Source organism: Carassius gibelio, chromosome B20, assembly GCF_023724105.1.
Source record: "Carassius gibelio isolate Cgi1373 ecotype wild population from Czech Republic chromosome B20, carGib1.2-hapl.c, whole genome shotgun sequence".
Taxonomy (NCBI): domain Eukaryota; kingdom Metazoa; phylum Chordata; class Actinopteri; order Cypriniformes; family Cyprinidae; genus Carassius; species Carassius gibelio.
Genome location: NC_068415.1, coordinates 10,918,107 through 10,942,353, shown reverse-complemented (window position 1 = coordinate 10,942,353; position 24,247 = coordinate 10,918,107). Strand labels below are relative to the sequence as shown.

The 24,247-nt window shown below is 37.9% G+C and overlaps 1 protein-coding gene across 10 annotated transcripts in view; it reads left to right on the top strand.

The window, feature by feature from the left end:
• nhsl1b (NHS-like 1b) overlaps positions 1–24,247 on the top strand; it is an 87,787-nt gene that overhangs the window by 54,024 nt on the left and 9,516 nt on the right. For 5 of the 10 annotated variants that reach the window (XM_052586345.1, XM_052586351.1, XM_052586346.1 and 2 more), the window contains exons 2-5: positions 17,593–17,745; positions 20,198–20,325; positions 22,025–22,217; positions 23,308–23,439. In XM_052586345.1, the coding sequence (XP_052442305.1) occupies positions 17,593–17,745; positions 20,198–20,325; positions 22,025–22,217; positions 23,308–23,439 (606 nt within the window). Of the gene's footprint in view, positions 1–14,119; positions 14,338–17,592; positions 17,746–20,197; positions 20,326–22,024; positions 22,218–23,307; positions 23,440–24,247 lie in introns of those variants that run through there. The other 5 variants (XM_052586348.1, XM_052586353.1, XM_052586347.1 and 2 more) reach the window with 3 other exon arrangements.

The following is a 24,247-nucleotide window of genomic DNA, read 5'->3' as shown; positions in this document are numbered from 1 at the left end:
GAGGCTGATGGATGGGGATACATTTATGGCGTAATGGTAAACATAGGCCATTTCAAACAGTGTCTTTAATCATGTGTAGTGTTTAGTTTTTTAGATAGGCCCTTTAAGCACACGTTAGCTTGTATTGATTGTCTATATGAGTCATATCAGATGCTCAGATACAGTCGAATGATAAGAAACAGAGGAGATGTGACCCAGCTGCCCATGGGAACCCAGGACAATGGGAAACAGCTGACTGATCTTTCCTGTTTCTGATGGAGGGGACAGAACTGACCCAGATACAGCATCCCCAATCACCTCACTGAGTCAATTATTATCTGATGAAACCAGTGGAGGGGAGAAAACAGACCAGAGAGGTGAAGAGGGGGACAATGAATGTGTATGAATGGGGTTGAGATTGAAGAGGGAGAAGATGATGGGTGTAATATAAAAGAAGAGGATGAAGATATTTTATAAAGCAGGCGATAAGTAAGACAAAAAAAGGCTTTAGGGGAGGTTTTAAACATATGATTGATATACTAAATAAAGGTACATGGAGATTGTAGTTACTATAGAGAAAGATAAATGTTAGAATAAAAGAGAAAGAACAACCTGGCTAAAATCACTGTACCACATGGGCTGTTGTGGCTTAATGTTTTTTTTCTCTCTCTCTCTCTCTTTGGCAAGGTGCTCAGTGTCTGTAGAGTTTAGTTTAAAGTTGATCCGGGCTGCTCTAGTGTCAACATAGAGCTGATGGTCTCTGCCCTCTCACGCGGGTCTGAGCTAATGTGTTGTGACAGCTCAAGATGCTCCATAGATCAGCTCTGCTTTGTGTTCAGAACAGTACTGTCATGCCCTGCTGAATTAACAGTCTTCGTATATAGTTTTTAGTGTGAACTCACACAGTATCTCTTTCCCCCTTCGATTTTTTCCCAATTATTTTGTCCTTTCTTTCCTCCTCTGCGTCTTGTATTGTTCATTGACACTGGTCATGGATGAAGCAGTGTTACAGTATTAGGCACTGAGCAGGTGTTTCACAGATCTCTGCTAAGCCGAGCTCAAGCATTGTGGCCAGTGTTTGGTCTTCAATATATCCTCTCAGGGGACGTCTGACAGAAACGGGCAGGAGCAGATACTGAATAATGAGATGTGTTTAACGAAATTCATTTCTCAAGGGAGTTGGAAATTGGAGCCAAAATGCATTGGTGGCCGAGCCGATGAGAAAATCAGAGAAAATTGGTATTCTGGAGATAGAAAGTCAGAGCAAAATACTGTCTGTAAATTGTTACAGAAGAACCTAGATGGAGAATCTAGGCCACTGATTTAACAATATAGTCATCTTCTAGGTCCAATAAGATTATTATGATGGGGAAGGAGTACCTGGTTAAATCCAGCATTTGTTCAGAGTTAAGCATTGACTTGGACTCCAATCGAAGAGCATGTATTAACACCATTATCTTGCTTAGCTTGACCTCAGCGGCCATCCCAGGGATGATTGACTGCCCTGATGACCATCAGACCCCTGCTTAAGTAGGGCAAAGTTATTTTGGTCCGCTACTATTGTTTCCATGCTCCTTGTATCCTTAATCTCAGTAAGGGATTGTGGGTAGCCTTAGCCCCTTGCTGTGAATTGTGAATACAAAAGGCTTCATCTTTACACTGCCTAACTAACTCTTACAGTTCAGTCCGGCAGCATGACAAAGGCACTTTGTTAATCGTCGAATCCCCTCAGGCATGCACACATATCCCCCGCTGATGTCAGGACATGGACAAAAGAAACCTCACTGCTTATGTTACCATTCCTTAAAGACAGGTGGATTCTCTTACTCCTTTTACTCTTTCCATCTTTCTGTCCCAATCCCACCCCCACCGCCTTCATCATATGTTCACCGCCTTCATCAAGAATTGCGGTGGAGTCACCCAACTGTACAGGAGTGTCACTCTGTGTGGGGTCGATGTCCTGTGTTTTTCGAGGAGGACCAAGAGGTGTCATTCATTGTGGAAGGCTGCTTCTTTTGTTCTTAGATGGAGTTTTTTTTAATTGTTAGTGCTGCTTACTTTATAAGAAAAACTCTAACACCTAGTATTAAACTTTGGCACACTTGTCTGGCACACGTTGACATTTCTTGTTGAGTTGAGATTAAATTGTACTGTATTGTTATTTTATATCAGTATGACCTAATGAACCTAATTCATTTCTAAAGACTCCAGTTGATTTACATGAAAGAGTTACAAAGAGATTTGTAGGGCTCTTTTGACTAACATCTTAAAAAAAAAGAACTACTTTGGAACTACCCACAACACATTAAAGGTCACGTTTTTCGTGTGTTTCTTAAGCTTTGATTGTGTTTACTGTGTGCAATATAACATGTGTTCATGTTTCGCGTGACAGTATTTTTCACACAATTCACTTATCTGTATACCGCTGTTTTCACTGTCATAAAAACGGGCTGATGACTTCCTTGTTCTATAAAGTCCCTCCTTCAGAAATACGTAACGAATTCTGATTGGGCCAGCTGTTCCTGTGTTGTGATTCGACAGCAGCTTAGCGCACGCTGTCCTCTTGGAAACGCGATTGGGCTAGTTTTGGAGTAGTTTTGAGAAGCAAGTGGGCAGGATTTGTTTTGAAAACCTGGCAATCCTGATCCGAACCATAGACAGTAATAGAACGCATGTGCTATAGACGTACTTATAATCACAGGAGCGTTTTTACTGACGAGATCGCATTCGATTTTTTTGCACAGCCCTAACATCTAGTTAACAAAGCTAAACAGCGTTGCCCTTTGTGTAGTAATTTACAGAAACTGTTAAACGCACCAACCTAATAAAGTACATTTACCTTTTGTGGTCCATAAACAACGCTTTCTCCGGACAAAGAGGGAACTGCTCCATCTTTCAAGAATCATCTTTGTGCAAATCCGGCATTAAACTGATTTAGATTGAGGAAACTGTCCTCAGCAAAATGTGCTGCACATAGTTTTACATGTGGATTATAATTTTCGGGAATTGAGTTAAACATAAATCGTAACCATTGATCTCCAAGTACAGCATCCCTGGGAAGCCCAAACAAAGATGATTGGACTCTGAGATGAAAATAACAGCGTTTCGACGACATGGCAGCAAACACACTCTACAAACGCAACTCTTCCTTCTTCGTCGTGGGAGCGCAACAAGATCACGCCCCCTTTTTTGTGTATTCCTGTGGCCGGAGGTTAGTCAAAAAAACAGTTCTAGTGACGTCATTACTGCAGGAAGTAGAGGGATGTAGTCCAAACTGGTCGTTCGATGTAGGCAAATTCTGTTATAACCCTAACCCTAACCTAATTCTCTTAAATAAAATATCTCGCTTGGTATTGAACTTTGAGCTTTAGAATTGTACAGATATTATTTATACTCTAATAACAGCATTACACACTAACTAAAGTTTAAAACATGGGATCACGAAGAATGGGACCTTTAACTGCACAGCAACACCCAACCCGGGCGAGCAAAACTCCCATACAGCTGTGGCTGCTTCAGTATGTCAGTTGTGGCAAAATCTTGAATCAAAATTTTTAGCGGTCTATTCATCACACTCTCCAGGCACATGCACAGCATCTGTAATGGCCCTAATTAACTTTAGAGAGCATCTTCATGCGGCTCTTTATATTGTGTGTTGGCTGAGGGTGACAAGAGGTCACTACATATGAATGTAATGGTGTGTGTGGGTGTGTGTCTGTGTGAGAGAGAGAGATTTAAAATGGTCATTCCCACTCTGCATACACATCTGTCCAAGCAGCGCCTCTCCATCATGATGAGACGGGGCCTTATTGACTCTTTCGGGCTTGTTTGGTTTAGTTTAGGCACTAACTGGGCCTCCTCTTCCATCATGGCAGCTGTAATTAAGTTTTGGTTGCTGGATTAATCTCTTTAGGGGATTGAGTGTTAAGACTATTTTTATTCAGTGCTGGACATCAGATGTTTGCCGAGTAGAAAGGGGGATAAATGATTGATTTGGAGTTGAAGTGGTGTTGTTTCCAAGCTTGGAAAAATCTTGGCAAATAATAAAATATTTCAAAGTGATTGGAAATTCACCAGTCAAACAGTGTGGGTCCCAGTCAGGCCAGTACTGTGTTCTCTTGCATTCATTGATCAGGTTTTATCTTTTTTACATTTTAATGTTAATGTCCAAATAATTTTGTTTTGTCATTTAAGTTTGTGAGACTGAGTTGTGATTAGAGTTGTTGGATTGAAATTGTATTGGGGAGACGAATTGATGAAGTCTTAAAAATCATATCATTAATCAGTAATAATTTTCCAGAAAATTGATATATAAATTTATAGTTTGTGTGGAGTTGTATAATTTCTAGTTATTGCAAAGGAAAACATTTATTTTCAGTAAAACAATTACTTTTTGTAAATGGCTTAGAAAAACAGAGAGATACACCTAAAATTGTTATTTATTTGTTTATTCCTGATCAGCATTATTTCTCTCCACAGATAAAAACTGAACCAGACTGTTGTATCCATCTCTACTTGTATCTTATTCCAGGTCCTTTACGATCATCTGACAGCAAAACTACAGTACGTTTCCTCTCTGAGCTGGGTGTTCGGTCATTGGGTTACAGGTCATCTCTAAGCAGAGGGCTCAGATTCAGAGCGTGAGGTCTGACAGGCGTCACATGCATTGATCGATTCCTCAAAGCCATATGTCCTAAAGAATAGTGCTAAATTACATTAGTCGAAAGGTCAGTGGGGTTAAAAAGCAAGGACGGGCTAGTTTCACCCAACATTAGGCATCATTTAAGTGAATTATTTTAGATCCTTTACACTGCAAAAGCTGCGCCAGCCATCATGGCCATGGAAAAGCCTCTGCTCTTTAGCATTGAATTGACAGTGTATCTGATTCACACTTCCATTCTTCACTTTTTAGTTTCCATTCAGCTCCAGGTTTCCAGTTTATTTGTCATGCGTTGAAGACACACACCTCAGTAACAGGATTTGGATGTAGCAGGTGCTTGTGATCTCGATGTGGACAGGTGAAACAACAGCTGCTGGTTTACCTTGATCTTTAATTAAGTCTCATTAACTCTGATAAATAGGTCTGCTGGCTGACCAGTGTTTCATTTGTCTGGCCACATGTTCACCCTGTGCACAAATCCAAATATAAATGTCACAGAGCAACTTACAAGTCATAGTCTATAAACTGAATGTTTTCTTGGAGTGTGACCTCTCTTTGTTTGGAATAACTGTACTGTGCTTCATTAAGACTCCTAGCATAATTTGACTCAGAACTGAGTTCCTGAGAGACTCGTGGTCCTTTATTGATGAAGGCTAGAGAAGAAAGATCTCTATTATATCGCTGACCAGAGTCAGACCTCTGTGACTCCTCAGAGACTTGTTATGATATAAAAGATGAATGGAGAGAGAGTAATTAGAAGGATTTAGGCAGTGAGAGTGTCAAAGATGTGGAAAGATGGAATGCTACAGCGATTTAGTGTTGTTAAGGTCATATTTAATGTTGCTCCCTTAATGTTGCTTGGTCAGCACAGATTCACAAGCAATTGAACCTTCAGTTTGACAATCAGTTGTTCAAACCTAGTGTAACCACTAGATGGCGCTGACCACACAGCATTTCACAGCTATAAATGAGACGGGTCCTCCTGGGAACTCTTCCATACTTTCAATGTAAACAATATTATTATATTATATTACCAATAGTTTGAATTTTATATTATATCATAAATAGTTTGAATTAGCTTTTTTTATATTTTTCCTTCTTGCTTAAGTTTTAATTTTGTTATGTGCTTTTGTTATTATTATTAATATATGATTATATATTAATACGATTGAATATATCAACTATTGAATATTTGTATTCTACAAGTCTGCTATTTGAATACTGTGTTGCAATGAAGTTCAGTTATGTGGACAAGGGGAATTTCTTTTGTCATTAAAGTGAAAATTGTAGGCCCTGTCAGAGTTATTCCCAGAGGCATTTTAAAGTTCAATATTTGATCAGTAAATTACCCAGACTCCTTTGGGAGTCCTCAGGGGAAGAGGCATGTTATCAAAGTGGTCTTAGGATCTATATGAAATGAACTCTGTTTTTCCATCTGTGGTGCTTCATCTTATTGATAGGACACATGAGAGGGGGTGGGAGAAATTTGAGTGATTTAAAAACCCCACTTTCATCTTTCCCTGCATCATTCAGAGAGAGAGGACAGGTTTAGGGGATAGGGTTACAAGATATTCAAAACCCCTTCACACAACCCCTCACCCTTGAGCATGCACTTGTGGCTCTGTTTGCCACTTAAGAAAATTAGTCTTTCCGATTCCAGGTGTCCTCAAAGATGTCCATTTGAATATTGTCACGGCTTAAAGAGGGCTAAATGATAGCCTTATTGGTAAATTAGTGTTCAGGATAATGATGTGTAATTAAGCACTATGTGTTTTAATGTGGGATGAATGTCTGCAGCACTATCATGGCAGCTGTCATATGAATCTTCCTCATTAAAAACCTGTTAATTTGCGCATCTTCGTGTTCACACTTCCATTAAGAGTCTCTATGGACTGAACCAGATTGTTATTGCTTCTGTTTCCCTCTATATAGATAGATATCTACTTATGGATGTGTGTTGGTAATACTGCCTGCATATGCTCGGTATCCCTGTTCTCTCGTGTTAATGACAAAAGGGATAGATTGATGTCCCGTTGGTACATCCTGGCATCATCACATCCTGTTTCCACAGCAACAGTGACTCCATCTTATCCCTGAGGCTGAAGTCTCAGTGGAAATCTGACTAAAATGATGTTGCAAATCTCACATGGTTGCGTTTGACTAATTGGCTGTTATATTCCTCATCCCATGGAGCTTGTTCGTTTTGAGGTGTCCTATAAGAGCTCTGTTGATCGTGACAGATCTCTTCTGTCCTTCATCGAACTCTTGGGTTTGTCCAGAATTTGACGTTTGAACTCTGGATGCAGGCTGTGACTTAATCATGCACTATTTCTCTCCACCGAGCACCGGTTTCAGTGTTTAGTGGAAAATATGGGTCAGTTTGCTCCAGTACTCTTCTCCATTACAGTAATGAGGACTAGATGCTCACTGACCTTTGATATATTAATATGATGCAGCTAATTACTGACAAAACTGCAAACTGAAGGTACTGTTATATTTCTAAATATAGAAATTCTTCCATTCAGAACTTTTGAATGGTAGTATATTTGACAATGTTGACAATATTTGAATGTTTTCTAGCCTATGAAATGAGGTTTTTGGCCAGAAACTGAAAAGGCCATTTTCAGCTGATAACTTTCGGCGGCCAAAATTGCAGTGCATCTCTAATATATATATATATATATATATATATATATATATATATATATATATATATATATATATATATATATATATATATATATATATATATATATATATATATATAAACACTGTGATTAAAGACATTATGCTTCTCTAAAATTACAATTGTGAAAAAAGCCAGACATCTTTCCAAAAACACTTTTATCTTAAAGAATAAAGACTTGATGTTTTATGTGTTATTGAATTTGTCTGATACATTAAAGCAAATGTCACATGCGCAGTCACTGGATGGTCTTTGTCTCAACCATTAATATAAACGGGACAAGACTGAACACACAGCTTGTCCACTGTGATGAATTCAATGAGCTGCATTAAAGGTTGATCATGTGAGGAGACAAGCACACAGTCTTTGAGACATTGTATTGACAAACTATCCCCATGACCTTTTAGAGTCAGCATGTGCACCTTTTGCATTAATGCACACAAGGGTTTGAGACAAAGACTGCTGTCCAATTATTTATCATGTTGCTCAAATCCATACTGCAGAAGACGGAGGTGTGTGTGCATGCCTGTGTCCTGAGACACCCCTGTGTGTGTGAGGTTCACTTGTTTCCATGCATTCTGCCTCATCTAATTCTCTGTGCTCTGTGCATTGGGGAAACAGAGAGCTTTGTGTACTTTGGCAGGTCACCGCAATGGAACATCTTCAACAGATGAGGTACCTTGAGACTAGTGCTCAAACTCAATCTTTTCTTCAGTAATGGCTCCCCTCGGACAGCTGCTGTACATGGGGTCCACAAGTAGAAGCACAAATGCAAAACATTATGTATTTGACAGATGTTTTAAAGCATATGGTTCCAGGGAGTCAAATTCATGCTCTACCAGTTGAGCTCCAGGAAACCCAACATACTCACTACTGTTCATAGGTATGGGGTTCGATCAAATATGACAGTAAAGACATTTATAAGGATGCAAAAGATTTCTATTTCAAATTAATGCTGTTCTTTTGAACTTTTTATTCATCAAAGAATTATTATTAAACATGTAACACTAAAGAGTGGAGTAACATCTGCTGTAAATTCAGCTTGTCATCACAGGAATCATTTATGTTTTAAACTATTTAAAAATAGAAAACTCAAATAATTATAATATTGCTCAAATAAATTCAGCCTTGGTGAGCATAAGAGACTGACCAAATGTTTTGGTCCTTAAAACTCAAATCTTACTGTCCCCAAACTTTGGTATGTCATGTAGAGAATGAGATCAAATTATTTCCCTTTAATAGAACTAAAATGAAAAGGCACAACAAAATCTCCTGCAAAACAGACAGAATTACTACTCTAACCATGTCTGGACAAAAGAGCACCTCAGTGTCCAAACAAACGGCTCTAACGGCTCAGACCCCTCAGAGAGAAACATGCTGAAAAGACTTTATGTGAGGGGGACACATTAACAGCTGCCCACCTGGTGTCCTGCAGAAAACACAACTCGCTGACCATTGCACGCCGGTTTGTGTTCAGAAAACAGACTGTCGTTGGTCTTATTTATAGCCAGCCAGGGTGGTTGTTCTCCTTTAGACAAGAAAATCGAAAAACAGGCCAAATATGACTGTGCTTGTGGTGCTGGAAGCTTAGTGAAATAAAAAAACAAACAAATAAATCCACACAATAACAGGACTACATTTGGTTTTGCTGACTTATTGCTTATTGTTAATTTACAATGCAAGTATTACTTTTCTATGTGAAACTAGTTTCCTCCGTACCAGTTAAATATTATATGCAGGGACCCAATTTTAGTCATTTTCTGGTAGGAAAATGCATTTTTGTTTTTAATTATATGTAATATATAATTGTATGTAATTGTTTATGTATTTAAGTAGTTATCAATTTTCATTTAAATGTATTTACTTTTTCAAATGTTTTAGAGATGGAGTAAGACAGAAAGTTAAGGGGGGGGGGGGTTGCACTTTTACCTAATTTCTGCAGGATTTTCTCAAAAGGGTTTCCCCACTTCAAATATTGATCTGAATCAGTTTTCAGCTATTTGTAATCCATAAAACAGCTGACTCATTAATTATTTCCCTCCACTCAGATCTTTCCCCTTTTCATCTCTCTTTCAAGCTCATCTTTTCTGTGTTTTCACCAAAGGTGTGGCTTTCTGGACGACTCTACTTCAATCATCTCTTGTTTCCCTCCCTTCTTTATTTGTCAGATCTGATGGTGTTTGTAGTCTCTTCAAGGTTCTCCTCCCTCAGTGAGCTTGTACGTTATGTGTGTTGTATTCATTCTAGCTTTAACCATTAGACGTTCTCGTTGACGATACAATAGCAGGGAATTCCTTCACTGAGGGGCCCAAGCCTATTATTTAACACAATGCATGACCTTCTTCCACACACATACTCTGATGCAGACACTCTGTGGCCAGACATGGCCTGAGACTTTCCTTTCAGAGCAAACACAATATGACACAACATAGGCCTCTCTAAACCTACTGACTTGAGGAATCTTCACAGAGGATCGGTGGAGTGCCAAGTGCTCCAGTCATCCAGTCTGGATGCTTTCTGTCCTCCTAGCAGCTCATTCCTCTCTTAGCAAGCCTTATCTGTAAATCAAACTAAATGCTAATAAGCCCAGGCTTGATTTCAAACGCTTTCCAAGCATGCAGCCTTTTATTGCCTTTCTTTCAAAACCAAGTAGGCGATGTTTGTTTTTATGCAGATTTCTCTTGTGTCATGTGTGGCAGTAGACGGTTGATAAGTGTTTTACAGCTATCGGGTCTCATTGTAAGGGACTGAGTGATTTGTTATGGGCAAATACCAAGTGTTTGGGGTCTGAAGCTGGAGGCAGAATTGCAGAGTTTGTGTGTGAGTGTGATTCCTCCTTATTTATTTTGACCTCATGAGCTCAACATAAAGCTTCCACTTTTTTAGTTATATTCTCTAGTTTCAGAGTACTTTATAGATGTGATTATTTTGCACAGTATTTTGCCAAAGGTATTAATAATTATAATAAACCATTCCATAGTAAATATAAAATATGTATTTTATTGCATGATATAATATACAATAAAATACAATGAGTACTTTCATAATGGTAGTTTTTTTTTATACATTTTAAATTACATTTGTCATTTAAATTTAGTATATTATGCATTATTGCAGTGAACAGTATGTTAAACTATATACAACATAACATTATTATAAAATAAAAAATGAATAATAATCAAGAAAAGACATTAATGAACTGTTCTAGAGGACAGATATTCAGAGACATCTGACAAAAGGCTCTCTAAAAAGACCCAGTGATTGCTGACGTTCCAGGTCAGTATTTAAAATGCTATAGACTAAAGTGAGGAAAAAACAGGAGGAAGTGTGTGTGACTGTCTAAATGAATCTCTTGAGAGTTGTTTGATTACATGTCTGAGGTGTGTGGGAAAGCAGTCCTGTGTCATTAAGACTGACCTTGACGAAATGAAAACAATCTTTCTAACTAACCTGTAATTATCTGTGGATTTATGAGCGTGTGCTTTTGTGCTTAATCTCTAACTTCTCTGAAATCCTGTTTCTTAAGTGTACTTCATTAAATGTTTTCTTCCCTAAAGTTAAAAGGATTTGTTGGCATGAAATGACACTTATTTGTTGATCAAATGAGGTTGCAAAAAATGAAGACCCCAACTTTCTCTCTTCACTCCACAACTGCTGATTGAAAATGCAGAATATTTGTGGTAGCAGAGACAGCTGTGTTTGTGTTTAGTATGTGAGAACACTGAACAAACAGTCTGAGCAGGTTCAGCAGTTTGTGCCTTGCTCAAGGGTCTCACCTCAGTCATGGTATCAAAGGTGGAAGAGAGTGCTGGTTATTCACTCCCCCCACTGACAATCCCTGCAGGAACTGAGACTCAAACCCACAACCTTCGGGTTTCAAGTCCAACTCTCCATCCATTAGGCCACGTCTCTCCCCAGGATAAATCAGACTAATGCTTTTAAGATTTAGACCAACAAACCCACAGGACAGGGAATGAGGGAAAAAAGAGGAAATAAATCAATGGGGATTACTTTGATAAGCATCAAAAGCAACAACAGGAGAGAGAATGAGAAATGGGGGAGGGCTAATGATTATGAGAGTGCAGAGAATTAGAAAGAAGAAAAAGGTCATGAGTTTTAAAAAAATTAAGTCTAAAATTGTCCTTTAAATTGGAAAAAAAAGTTGAATTGAAAAATGTATATAAATATCATCAATAAAGTTGCATTTTTTATTAGGGACCGAAAATGTTTTGTTTATGTCCAGGTGAAATGAGAAAACAATTAATTAGCTAAACTGTAAAATTAATATGAGTATAATAAATTAGCATTTTTTTATTAGTGACCTTAAATAGTTTTAAATCCTTAATGTTTCTTATTTATTTTATAACATTATTTTTGTTTACAAAAATGGTTTATGTTCAGGTTCAAATAAGAAAATGTATATTTTTTTTAAAGAATTTGAATGTGAAAACTTTTTGGTGACTTAAAATAGTGCCGAATCTTACATGCTCCAGTTTTATTATAACATTACTTTTGGTTATTTTTTTTGTTAGTTTTTTTACAATATTACAACTTTATATCCAGGTTTAATAATAATAATAAAAATAATAAAGATTTTCAATCTCAAATGCTTGTTTTTTTGTTTTTGTTTTTACAATATTACAACTTTCATTATATATATATATATATATATATATATATATATATATATATATATATATATATATATATAGACCACCTTTCAGAATAGCAGGAAATGGTTTGAGAAAGCATACACGTGTGAAGGGGGAGGGATATGACAACAGCTCCATTACACATACACAGATTACACACATAACACGGGTGAGTGTGATCTGTCGAATGCAGAGAGCCCAGACCAAGTGTGAAAAGTGGCGAGGTTCAAGCTCTTTGATTGGCTGTTCATAAGCTTCACGCTGGAATCTCATAAATAGATTTCTGACACAAATGAACAAACATTCTTTACATCTGAATTGCTTTTACTAAGTTTGTTTCCCTCATTCTTTATAAACATTTGTAATTTCTGTTAAAATGACTAGCCATGAGGTATGTGTATATTACACTGTACATATTCATAAACACACACAAATAGACAGATGTCTGAAATGACTGTAATCCTGCAGTGACAGACAGAGATAGTTGAGCTGTCTGTGGAGTGAGAACAGAACAATAGCATGTTAATTACTGCAGCCCACATGAGCTGCATAATCCTGATACTGTACACGTGCCAGACAACATGGAAACAGCGAGTCTGGAATACACACACAAACACGTGCAGAGAGAATAGGCTTGAGATATAGAGGAAAAGGCCGGATATGGGCTGTACGCAGAGAAAAGCCTCACTGTTTGAACTTGGCAGTGAGTAAAAGATAGCAGCAAACACTTGTTTCCTTTTTCAGTCTTTCAGAATCATTATGTTACAAATAAACATTTATAAGTAAGGAAAAATCAGAAATGGCCTTGGGTTGAGTGTGGCTTGCTGTGGGGGTGCTTGGGATATTTTAGGGGGGAGGGGTGTTCAATGCATTACCTCCTCTAGTTCAGTAATCATTTGTAACCCCATTCAGGTCCAAATTCACCCACCCATCACCCGCCTTCCATTCAGATCCCTCTGTACCCCCCACCCCCCTATAATGAAAAGAAACAGGGTCATGGTGTGTGTGTGTAGACAATGGGGCAGATTGTGTGTGTGTGATCTATATTCGAGTGGTCTAGATTCAGTGGCTGTGTCCTAACACGGCAAGCTGGCTTATCAGTGGGAGACCTGCTCCTTCTGTCCTTCAGCAAAGACTGAGATGGATACGCACATATGTGAATGTCCAAAGTATGAACAAACATGCCTGGTTACAACAGATGAAGCAAAACATCATGGTCCGGATTGAGAGTATTGTTGCTCAGGTTGTTTTATCATAGCCCATAGCATTATATATATATATATTAATACTTTTATTTTATTTGCATTAAATTGATCAAAAGTGTCAGCAAAGGTTTTTTCATTGTTTTAAAAAAAAATCAGTTTTAACATAAATTCTGTTCTTTTGAATTTCTAGGTCTTCACCAAAATAATAAAAATGTTGGTAATGAGGAATATTTCTTGAGCACCAAATCAGCGTATTAGAAATATTTAGAATTTTTTTTTAATTCTAATTATTATTATTTAATAAATGCAACCTTTGTGAGCATGAAATACTTATTTAATTATTATAATTATTATTTCTAATCTTACCAACCTTATAGAAACTGATTATTTCAAGAAACTTTAGTTTATATCATTTTCTATTTTTATTGCAGGCACCCAAGCAAAAGTTTTATTTCATTGCTGTCTAGGAAAAACAGTTAAGATACTAATGAAATCTCATTTGTAATTTTTTTCCCCCCTATAGGATTATCAGAAGAAGATTCAAACTTATCTTTATACGCCAGGTGTTATAGTATTATAGTAGAATCTAAAACTTTGGGATCTTGGCAAATTTGACTATTCAGACCATGCTTGACTCTAGAGAAGAAATAGGAGAGGTATTTTCAGCCTAGGAAAAATAAGTGAGAGATTAAAGATATCTCATTTGCAATTTGCCTTTCTAATGAGCTTGTATTAGAGAAGAAACAGGGAGGATACTTGGGAAGAGCTGAGCTGGTGAGCTCCTTGGTAACCGAAGCACAGATTAACAGAGGGGCATATACTACACCCCTCCCTCTGAGCCACTGTGTGTGTGTGTGTGTGTGAGAGAGAGAGTGTGTAAGGGAGGAGGAGGTGTTTCCCAGGGTTGGGTTGAGGGTGTGTGTATATGTAGGAGGGGCTCACTGTGGAGGCGATAAGCGTTGATCAAAAGGGGAGAGGCACATACTGACTTGTTGGCAGGAGGACACAGGTTTGTGGACACACACACTGCTTGTCCAGCGCTCTCGTGTATTGGGAGGCTGTGACAATTGTACACCGGATCCACCTGCCTCACTGGAATAATGGTGTTCATTGGGACTTCGCTCAAGTCAGTCATTAAATACTTCAAACGCAAGGGTAAGAACTCTTTGACCATGTTGCTTCAGTGCTGATGGAGATCAGACAGGTTTCTAGATCATTTTGTGTTTTATTGATCTATCTGCTAGTGGTTTATTGTAAATAGTTCATTAAATCTGGCAGATCAGTATTTTGTCAGGTGTGTAAGTGCAGAGTTCATAAAGAGCTGTAAATCTGTATTTCTACATGGACAGATGAGTCATTTCCTGTACATTCAATATACAAACCTGTTAACTCCTTGATTCTGCGTATGATGTCCAGATAATGACCGTCACACATAAATTGTGGGTGTGTGCATCTTTTATTATACCTGCTCTGGTTTCAAATATTTACATTTACATTGGTACCATATTATTTATTAGTCAATAATATATATATTTTTAATTATATTTCCATTTATCTGCACTTATAAATATTTAACTGTAAAGTGTGACTTTGTGTATGCTAAGTCCCTCCTGATTTTATAGTTTATCTCATTTTCTCTTAGAGGTAATCTTTAATATCTTAAATGTTTAATATAAACTAACAATACAAATAAACTATAAACTACAAATTATTAAAAAATTAACTATTAATTTTATTTTGTGGGTTTCTTTTTCAGTTTATAGAATTAAGTTTATAGAATTATTCTGTATTAGAATAATTATATATAGAAATTACCTCGGGTAAGTATAGAAAATTATATATAGAAATTATTTAAAAATCTACTTCACTGACATTAAATGCTTTAATTAATATGATTGCATTAAAAATAAAAAAAGTGCTTTCATAAAACATAATCAAGTGTTAATTATATATATATATATTTTGTTTGTTTGTTTTTTTGTCTCAGTTGTACAGAGCATTATAATCCTTTTTTTTCTTTATTGTGATTTAAAATTAAATTGTGATAATTTATCTTCTGAGCCAAGATTAATTGGATGAGCTAATCCATATTACAGTGCTACACGTTGTGGATGATGACTGCAAAGTGTGTGTGTTTCGTGTGGGTACGAGTGGGACCAGAGGGATTATGGGAATTTTGAATAGGCTGATTCTGAGTGCTGAGCTAAGGCTGATGTAGAGATTGATGTTGGGCACAATGCAGGTTTTTGTTGCTGCTGCCGCTCTCCTCACTCCCCACAAGCACACAGACAGGTTTAATGGGTTGTGGACTGGGCTGTGTGAGTGTGTGTATTGCCTATTCTGGAATGATCTGACAGTTATTGTAGGCACTTCAAAGGGCTCTTTTATCTTTCTGTCTGAGTACGAAGGTTGTTTAATGCTTTTTGTGTATCTGGTTTTGTTGTCCAGCAAATAGTCTTGTTGATCAAATGTGTTTGGGTTTCCTCTTTTTTCCTGCAATGTGTGCATGAAGACGTGAGAAAACAGTTGCTTATATACATTGGGCACATAAATTGTGCACTTTACACACATGACAAGATTTAGGGATATGTAGAACTCAAATGATGTTCCAGTTGTGTGGAATTGTGTTTGTGCAGGTTCTGTGTTGGTCTGGTTATGTGACAGATTCAGCTGGCTGGTAGATTATTGACCTGTTTAGTTGTTACCACACCGATGTAGCCATGATCACATAACATTAAGGCACTTACCCGAGGCAAACTCAACGCATCAATATTTCCGACTGTGGATGAATTCTAGGGACAAGCCGGTGATTAGATTTTTGTTCAGAATACTTAATACTACACACCTAAAAGCTAAAAGACCCTGCTCTTTTAGCTTACCGTTTAGTGGACTCACTGACTTAAGCAGTTAATGTATGTCCTAAACAGAGATATCTGTGAATCTACAGCACTTGTTAGAGGATTGTCATTCCATGTACAAACGGCAGTGTTTGTAACGAGTGTTTTTCTGCAGTGCCCAATGCCCTCTGCATCCTCCCATGTGTTTTGTCTGCTTTGTCCTGTCTGATGTCTGCACATTCACAGATGATGCCTTTGAGGAGAATGTTTCCCTTTGAAGTCCAGAATTGATTTAAACAACAATAAGTTCAAAGACTCAAAGTATTGTAGTTAATGAAGAGCACAAAACCTGGAGAGGGAATGAAAAAAACATTTGATAGCTTGAGTTTGATTCCAGCACCTTTCTCTGCCCACACTGGTGTGTTTTCAATTTATACCTTAACTTTTCTTTAAAACTTTTGTAAGTTAACTTCATACTTGAACTCACCAAGGATACATTAAATTAATCAAAAGGTACAGTGACATGATTTCCAGAAACTTATTAAATAGTATAACAGTTTTGGCAACTAGAAAGTCTGCTTTAAATATATTAGAAAGTAATTATTTATTTATTTTCTGTTTTTTATCTCATAATGTTTGGTTTTTACTGTATTTTATCAAATAAATGCAGCCTTGTTTAAAAAACATTAACAGATGTAAAAAAAATAATTAGAAAAACATGTAATCATAAAATTCTCAGTATATTTATTATTCTGTATTTTTATTAAATTATATTTTATCTATTTTTATGGCTATTTTCGTTTAGTTTTTTTGGTTATAATATTTTTTTATGATTTAATTGTATTGATTGGTCTATTTTATTTATTTATTTTCAAACTGAAAATTAAATTGAATAAATAATGACATATTTCCGTAGAGAAACCACAAGCTGTGCACAGAAGCCCTTGGCAGATTAATTAGCTATCACAGATCAGTATGTGTTAGTCTCTCTGAAGAACAAGAAGTCACTTCTATATTGAAAGTCCTGATGTCTCATGAGTCATGAATAAACACAATGGCCTCCCATGGTCTCCACTTCTCAGTCTGGCAGCTCTCACATGATGGGCCATCACAGCCTAACGGCCCAGTGGCACCTGTGCACACACAACTCCTCACACCTGTGAGAAAACTCCCACCAATGCTCCTCCACTTTCCCTTCACTTTCCAACCAGCCTGTGGTCTTTTTGTTTGTTTGCTGTCGGGACAGCTGGGGGTCCAAGCTCCAGGGGTCTTTCCTCCAAGATTCCCCTTTACGTCATGATCCATTTGCACCTCTTCTAGCTATTTACCAGTCTTCTTGTTCACTTAAAGTCACCCTTTGGTTCGAGTTTTTAGGGTTCAGTAAGATTGTAGCCAACTTTAAAGCAAAATGAAATCCTGCAGGAGTACTTCTGGCTCTGTTTTGACTCACAGTGAGTCCACAAATGAACTATTTTGGTTATGTTCTGTGCAAGAATAAATAGGTATGTTGATTGTTTATTATGGCATATAAATAATGTATTCTTTGTGTTTGTGTGTGTGTGTGTGTGTTTAGCCGTATCTAATTTGGATGAAGAGAAAAAGTGGACTGTGCACTACACGGCTCCATGGCACCAGCAGGAGAACGTCTTTCTGCCGGGCTCCAGACCATCCTGCGTGGAAGACCTGCACCGCCAGGCCAAAGTGAACCTGAAAACAGCTCTCAGAGGTAAGATCCATACACCTTAAACAACCAGATTCAACATCAGACATCATAACATCAGTATTGCTATGGAACAAACACACTGAGCAGCAGGTAAACGTGACCATGATGTCATTCGTTCACTGGACACCTGTGAAACGGCCTGTTACATCCAGGGGTTGATTTAGCAGTAGGGGTTAGGTTAGCAGATTTTTGGACAAAAGTTAATTGTAACCCAAGACTGATCTTGCAGTGCAGGTGGCTGATGTGAAGCCTGGTTAATTATGCATCCACAGGTGTGTAGGTCATATTACTATAAGGGCACTTTTCCCTTGGACTCCACTGCAGTTTAGTATCGCTTTAGAGTGGGCAGGATTATTTATGTAATTTTAGGTACTCTTAGTGTTGGGCGATATGGTCATTTTTCAAATTGTCATATCGTAAGCCTGTGAGATCGACGATACACAATATTACCGTGCATCGGTGGAGCAAGAGAGAGAGACTCTTTTGTTCTTGTCATAGCATAACTATTTGGTGTTTTAAACTGCGCAGGTGCGCCAGAGAGAGCCTATGGAATCACCAGTAATCTAAAAAATATACTTTCAAACATACTAATAAACTAACGTTAACTATAAAAAAACTGCATTTAAAAAAGCTAGTTTATTTATTGTCAGACGCAACTGTCATATCATACGTCCTGTGACAAATCTGCCGCATCTGCGCACAGAAGTTATCAGTCTAAATCAGTCAACGGTGAAAATCAATAGTAGATTTCATTTAAAGTCCAACAGTTTAACACTAATATTAGACATAAACGAACACGTTAAATATAAAGTATTGAAAACAGGTAAGTTCATATATTTGGAGTAAAGTTGAATTGAACTGATGCATCAGTCATACAGTGCTCCGGACCACGCACCCCATGACGAGCTCAACGCACTGCAACAGAAACAAGAATGAGAAGCATTCTAACATAACCATTTTTTGGTTGTTTAAAAAGGTGCGCCTGTTCAAATTAGATGCCTTCGCTGGCTGTGCTGATTTAAATCTAGCGGTTCTGTTGTGTTTGTGTCACAAGTTCAGTGATGCAGGTAGTGACGATTCTCTCCGGCCACTCCGTGATCAACAAAGTTTACACGTCATGTTAAAAAAAGTACCAGGTACTGTACCCAGTGAAAAAAAGTGAACCATACCATGAACCATACAAACTGTACCGTGTTAATACTAGTGTCATAATAGACTTCAGGCCTTCAGATGGAAGAGAGGAAGACATGAAGACTGGCAGAGCTGCACCATTTTTTTTTTCTGTGACAAGTTATAAAGTGTTTGTAAACTTGCTTGTGTCTTAGCTGACAAGTGTTGATGAAAACCGTGAAGGATTATCAAACAAAATAAATGCTGGTTTTGGAGAATTAGAGGAAGACTTTTGAAAAGTCTGTCTGGTTTTATTTGTTACACTGTCTGGATTTGTCTCCTATGTTTGTTGCTCTAGTGCAGGGGTACCCAAACTTTTTAACATGAAGGGACAAAAATATTATTTGATCAAGGGCTGTGGGCTAAAAGTAAATGTTGCTCTTTTTCCAAATATATTAAAAGGTATTCGATTTTATTATTTGTAATTTATTTAACATTTAAATAAGATTTTTTTTATGTTTAAGTAATTTTTTATCTTTCATTTTTCTTTCCTTTTCTTTCAATTCCTTTTTTATTTTTATTTTAGAATTTAGATATGCTTCAATGGCATATTTTTCCCCTTTTTGGCGCTATCAAAAGAACAGCAATAGTGATTTTTTTATTTTTTTATTGTCTCTGTGAATGTGAGAATAGTTTGGGAAACCTGTTTGCGCAACAATTCAATATTTTTTGCAATTCAGTTTGTTGCTGTTAGTGGCACAAAAATGGCACACTTCAGCTTCACTATTTAATGGGGTGCATCACCCAGCTGCAGTTCAGGGTCATAAAATGAAAGTCGGGAAATGAGGAAAGACATGAAGCAGATGAGTGTGTGTTTGTCAGCAGATAGACTGCTGGATTCAGCTGACTGGATGACTGAAGGGATTGTGTGACGTGTGCCAAGGGGATGTAGCTGCCATCTGCAACAGTTAGCTTAAAAAGCCAGTATTTTTGATGCAGTCTGCACATTGTAAACACACACACACACACACACACACACACACACACACACACTCACACACACACACACAAGCATACAGAGCAGAACAAAATCTCTTTTCAAAATTTGTCTAACATCCACAAATGTAAAGGGACAAAATGCAATTTTATTAGATTTTTTTCTCATTATTACTTCAAAGATGAAACAATTCCTCTTTTCATCATTCCTCATGATCTGAAAATTGTGCCTTCACTCTCAGACCACCAGAGGGAGCCAAATAAACAGGATCTGCTTCTATACCTCATGTTTGAAAGTTCTTAAAAACTTTTTCAATCTTGTCCTGATGTGTCTGCTCTGTTCCAACAGAATGTGATAAACTGAGGAAAGACGGCTTCCGCAGCTCACAGTACTACTCACAGGGGCCCACCTTCTCAGGCTCCACAAACTCCCAACATGAGGACGAGGATATAGAAGATAATGAAGCTGATAAAAAGGTAGCCATTTTTTCTGGTCATTAGTACTGGTTTGATATTTTATTATATATGTTTTTATTATATTTTATTTTATATTCAAATAAAATATAATTATAACAATGCCAGGTTTCAGAAGTACTGAAACATCCAGTCTTTTTCACATGAATTCAAGTGGTGTAAGTGTATTATTTGTTAGTATAGTTAAAAAAAGAAAGATCTGTTATGAAATCAGTACCGAGAATTGGTCTTTGATTGCAGTGAGTGTGTAGAAGCCTGTAGGATTTGGCTACCCTCTGCTGGAGAGAGTGTCTGTCTGCAGATGGGTTCTGGGTACTGAATCAAGCCTCCCACATGTGCCTCTGTGGAGTTCCTGCCTCAGTTCTTCAGTATCTCTGCTGGCTTCATTAATGTTGTCAGCCATGTGTGGCCCCATTATGAGAGCAGAACCCCAGGAGACTGACACTCTAATGAAACTGTTACTCAGAATGTGTTAGAAAGCAACAACTGTGCTTGTGTTATGTACTGAGATTTTTCATTCTACAAAGCTGCTGTTCAGCCTGTGCACATGGAAGACAGGTTTGAAAGAAAATGACTTAAACTGAATTGATTCAATTGGACAATCTTGAAAGTTTTCACAAGAAATAATTATGCAGTTTTGTTTATAGCACGACCATCTTACCCATGCCCTCATTCTCTCTCATCTTTATAATGTGCATACTGTGTTCAGGGGTCCTGGAAAGGTCAGACCATGTAAAAGCAAAGATTCAGGGGTCCTTTTGTCTCCCTATTACCCCTAGCCCTCCCTAATGGATCCCATGCCCTTATAACCTTTTTTACCACCCTAGACCTGCTTTCCCAGCACATGGGATTGAGGTTAACTCCGGTTACAGTGCTGGACAGACCTTTTGTGTTTGTTTTTCTTTTTCTTGTTCTTTCTTTTTTTCATTCTCATGCTTGTTGCTATATCATGGAGAACTTTGTTCAAATTTTGGGATGTTATTTTAATGCCTCAGTTTTCTGCTTTTGAAAGTTTTTTGCTGCTGATTTTTTTGGATGTAAAAATTCATTCAACTATTTTATTGGCGAAAGCTTTTGTAGAAGCAGCATTTTTTAAGAAATACTCTTTATTTTACGCTGGAAGTCATTCCACTCTGACTGAGGCAGGACATGTAATAAAATGTTGAAACATAAAACAAGACCTCAGGCAGCTGTGAATAGGTTTAACACTATTGTTAGTGACCTGGATGGATAATGAAATGTATTGCGGTGATTTAACTACAGTTGGTTTGAAGGGGGGCTGAGGGAAGGCCAGATGGAATCTTCAGATAGTGTAGTTGTAAATCTACTGCGAATGGCGTTTCCACTTCAGAATCAAAATGCTTGAACAGCATGTGAACATCTCACATGTTTTTCCCCTCAATCAGTTCTCATTCTCTATTCTTTCTCTGAGTTTCTCAGTGTGTTTATGTGAATGTGTGGTTTGGTGGTCAGTTGCCCATGAAGCTGCTCTGTATACTCCTGGAGCTCCAATAAGTTGGGGAACAGAACCCTTAAACAATACATGGCTAAAGTTAAAGAGAAATAAGGGGTGTAGGAGGCTCCAAGTCCGAAACACCCTACTCGTCTCAAAAATGCTTTATTTTTAATTTTTTCTTCTGCTTACTTCTCTAAAAGCCCACTGTAGTCATGAAACTTACTGTATTTTTTCACATTTGTCCAGTCCACAGCATCTTCAGGAGAGGAAGAGAAAGACACCTGCCAAATGAGAGAACAGAGTCCAGGGGAGGTGGAGGGGGTTGAGGTTGATGGACAAATGTCAGGGTCCAAAGCTCCGCCCCTGCCCACTCCAGAAGAGAAGATGAGGCAGCAGGCTCAGGCCGTTCTCACAGATATTGTCCCCATCAATGTCACAGGTAAGAAATATATCCCATCAGCTGTTAGTCAAAGCAGCCAGCACTGCAGAGAAACATTAAACATGTCACTTCCATGTTGTGTATCTGAAGAGTCCTTATGTTTGTCAGTCTAAAATTCATATAGTTGGTCTGTTACACTCAGTTTGTTACATGTGGATCTCTAACCAAAATCTTTATTTGGTATTTGTTACCGGATTTTATTTGTAATTCCAAATAACTTATTGTCTGTACCTAACATTTGAGCACTGCATGCATGATCACTACTTGCTGCCTGTTCTGGATATATGACCATTTGGATAGATCGAACATGAATGTGTATGAATGCATTAACATTTCTCATATTAACAGTTCTGTCATTTCCTCTATCTCTTTGATCTTAGAGAGTGATTATCTGTTTAAGCAATAAGTCTCACAAATTCATCGCTGTGGAGTACAAACACACACCTTATCCAAAAGAAAACAGTTTCACCTACTACATAGTCTCTTCCTCAGACAGAATAAGCTCTGTATTTCCAATCCCTTCAAAAAAAATTATAATAATGACTCAGGAAGAAGCAGCATTAGACTTTAAAGCACACACACATACAAACACACACACACACTAATTCAGTCTGTCAGCTCCGTGACTTAGTCAGACATCCCAGTGTGCTGAAGCTTAGTCAACAGTGCCCAGTCTCTGGAGTTCCCTCACTTTTGCAGCGATACAGCACATCTTACAGCACAAAAGTGCGTTTATAGTTAAAATACAGTTTCAAATATTATATGTCAAACAAGGTTTGTCTCTTCATATATTTTAGATCTAGATTTTCCTCTACTATACCACAGATCAGAGCTTGCAGTTTGTATGAGTTTATTGTCCACCCAATCTTGAACATAGATGCATTTTTGACACAGACACACTTGAACATCATTTAGTATAGATACGTGTGCAGTTTTGTCTTTGGTTTTCACATCATTTGCTTATGCAGAATATGTGTGGCTCTGCATGAAAGTTGTACTGGAACTGTATGTGTGTGCGCGCTGCATGTGTGATGCATGTATGTTACTAACTGGCCCTTTTGCCTGTCTGCCCTCGTCAACTGGTCTCCAGGGGAGACGTTTGACAGGCAGGCCAGCATCCGCCGCTCCCTAATAAACACTGACACTCTGGTCCGCCGGCCCAAGAAGGTTAAGCGGAGAAAGACTATTTCAGGGGTGCCTGACAGCGTCCAACAGGAACTAGGTATGGTATGGCTTTGCCAGCTATCTCTGCTGCTGCTGCTCCTGCCTCACCTGTTTCCATTTAGTTGAGTTTCATGTAGTACTGTAGCTGTCATGACCATCTAATGTAGTTTGACATGACCCTGCCACATTCCTATCTCAATGCATTTTCTTTGCATTGATTTTAGAATCTTAGAATGATCCTAATCTGAGCTTTTTCTCTATCCAAAATAAATGTATTCCTGTTTAAAATATCTGTCTCATAAGTCTACTCTCAGATCATGTATTGAGTTGCTAATTTAGTGCCCTGAATGGGGATTTTGTTTAACTTCTCTTTTCACTGTGAGTCTTTGCATGCATACTCTCAACGCTCTCTGTTACATAATCTCAGCATCCAACAGCTGCATCCAGCGGCATTCCATTTCCCACCACTCCCCTGGGTCACAGTCTCTGATTCTGTTTAGTTTGCTTCCTGTTAGTGTATGTGAGAGCTTCTGGCAAAACACTTCATATTTTATCAGGGAAGTAAGGGGATGGGGGGTGGGGGGTAAACGACATAGAAGCAAGAAAATTGCAGATAGTCATCATAGGTGGGTGTGTATAATGAGCAAGTTTCATGCATAGCCATTTTCAATAACACTAGTATACAGTTAAAATGCCATTTCTGTTGCGCACATGCAAGATTATGGGGATTGTAGAAAGGGCATTCTGCATCACTATTTGTATTTTCTATTTGTAGATAAGCTTTTAATCAACCTTCTTTATCAGAACAGATGGGTGTGGGGGAGAAAGAGAGTGTCAAGCTCTTTAAAGATTTTCTTCTGATAGTG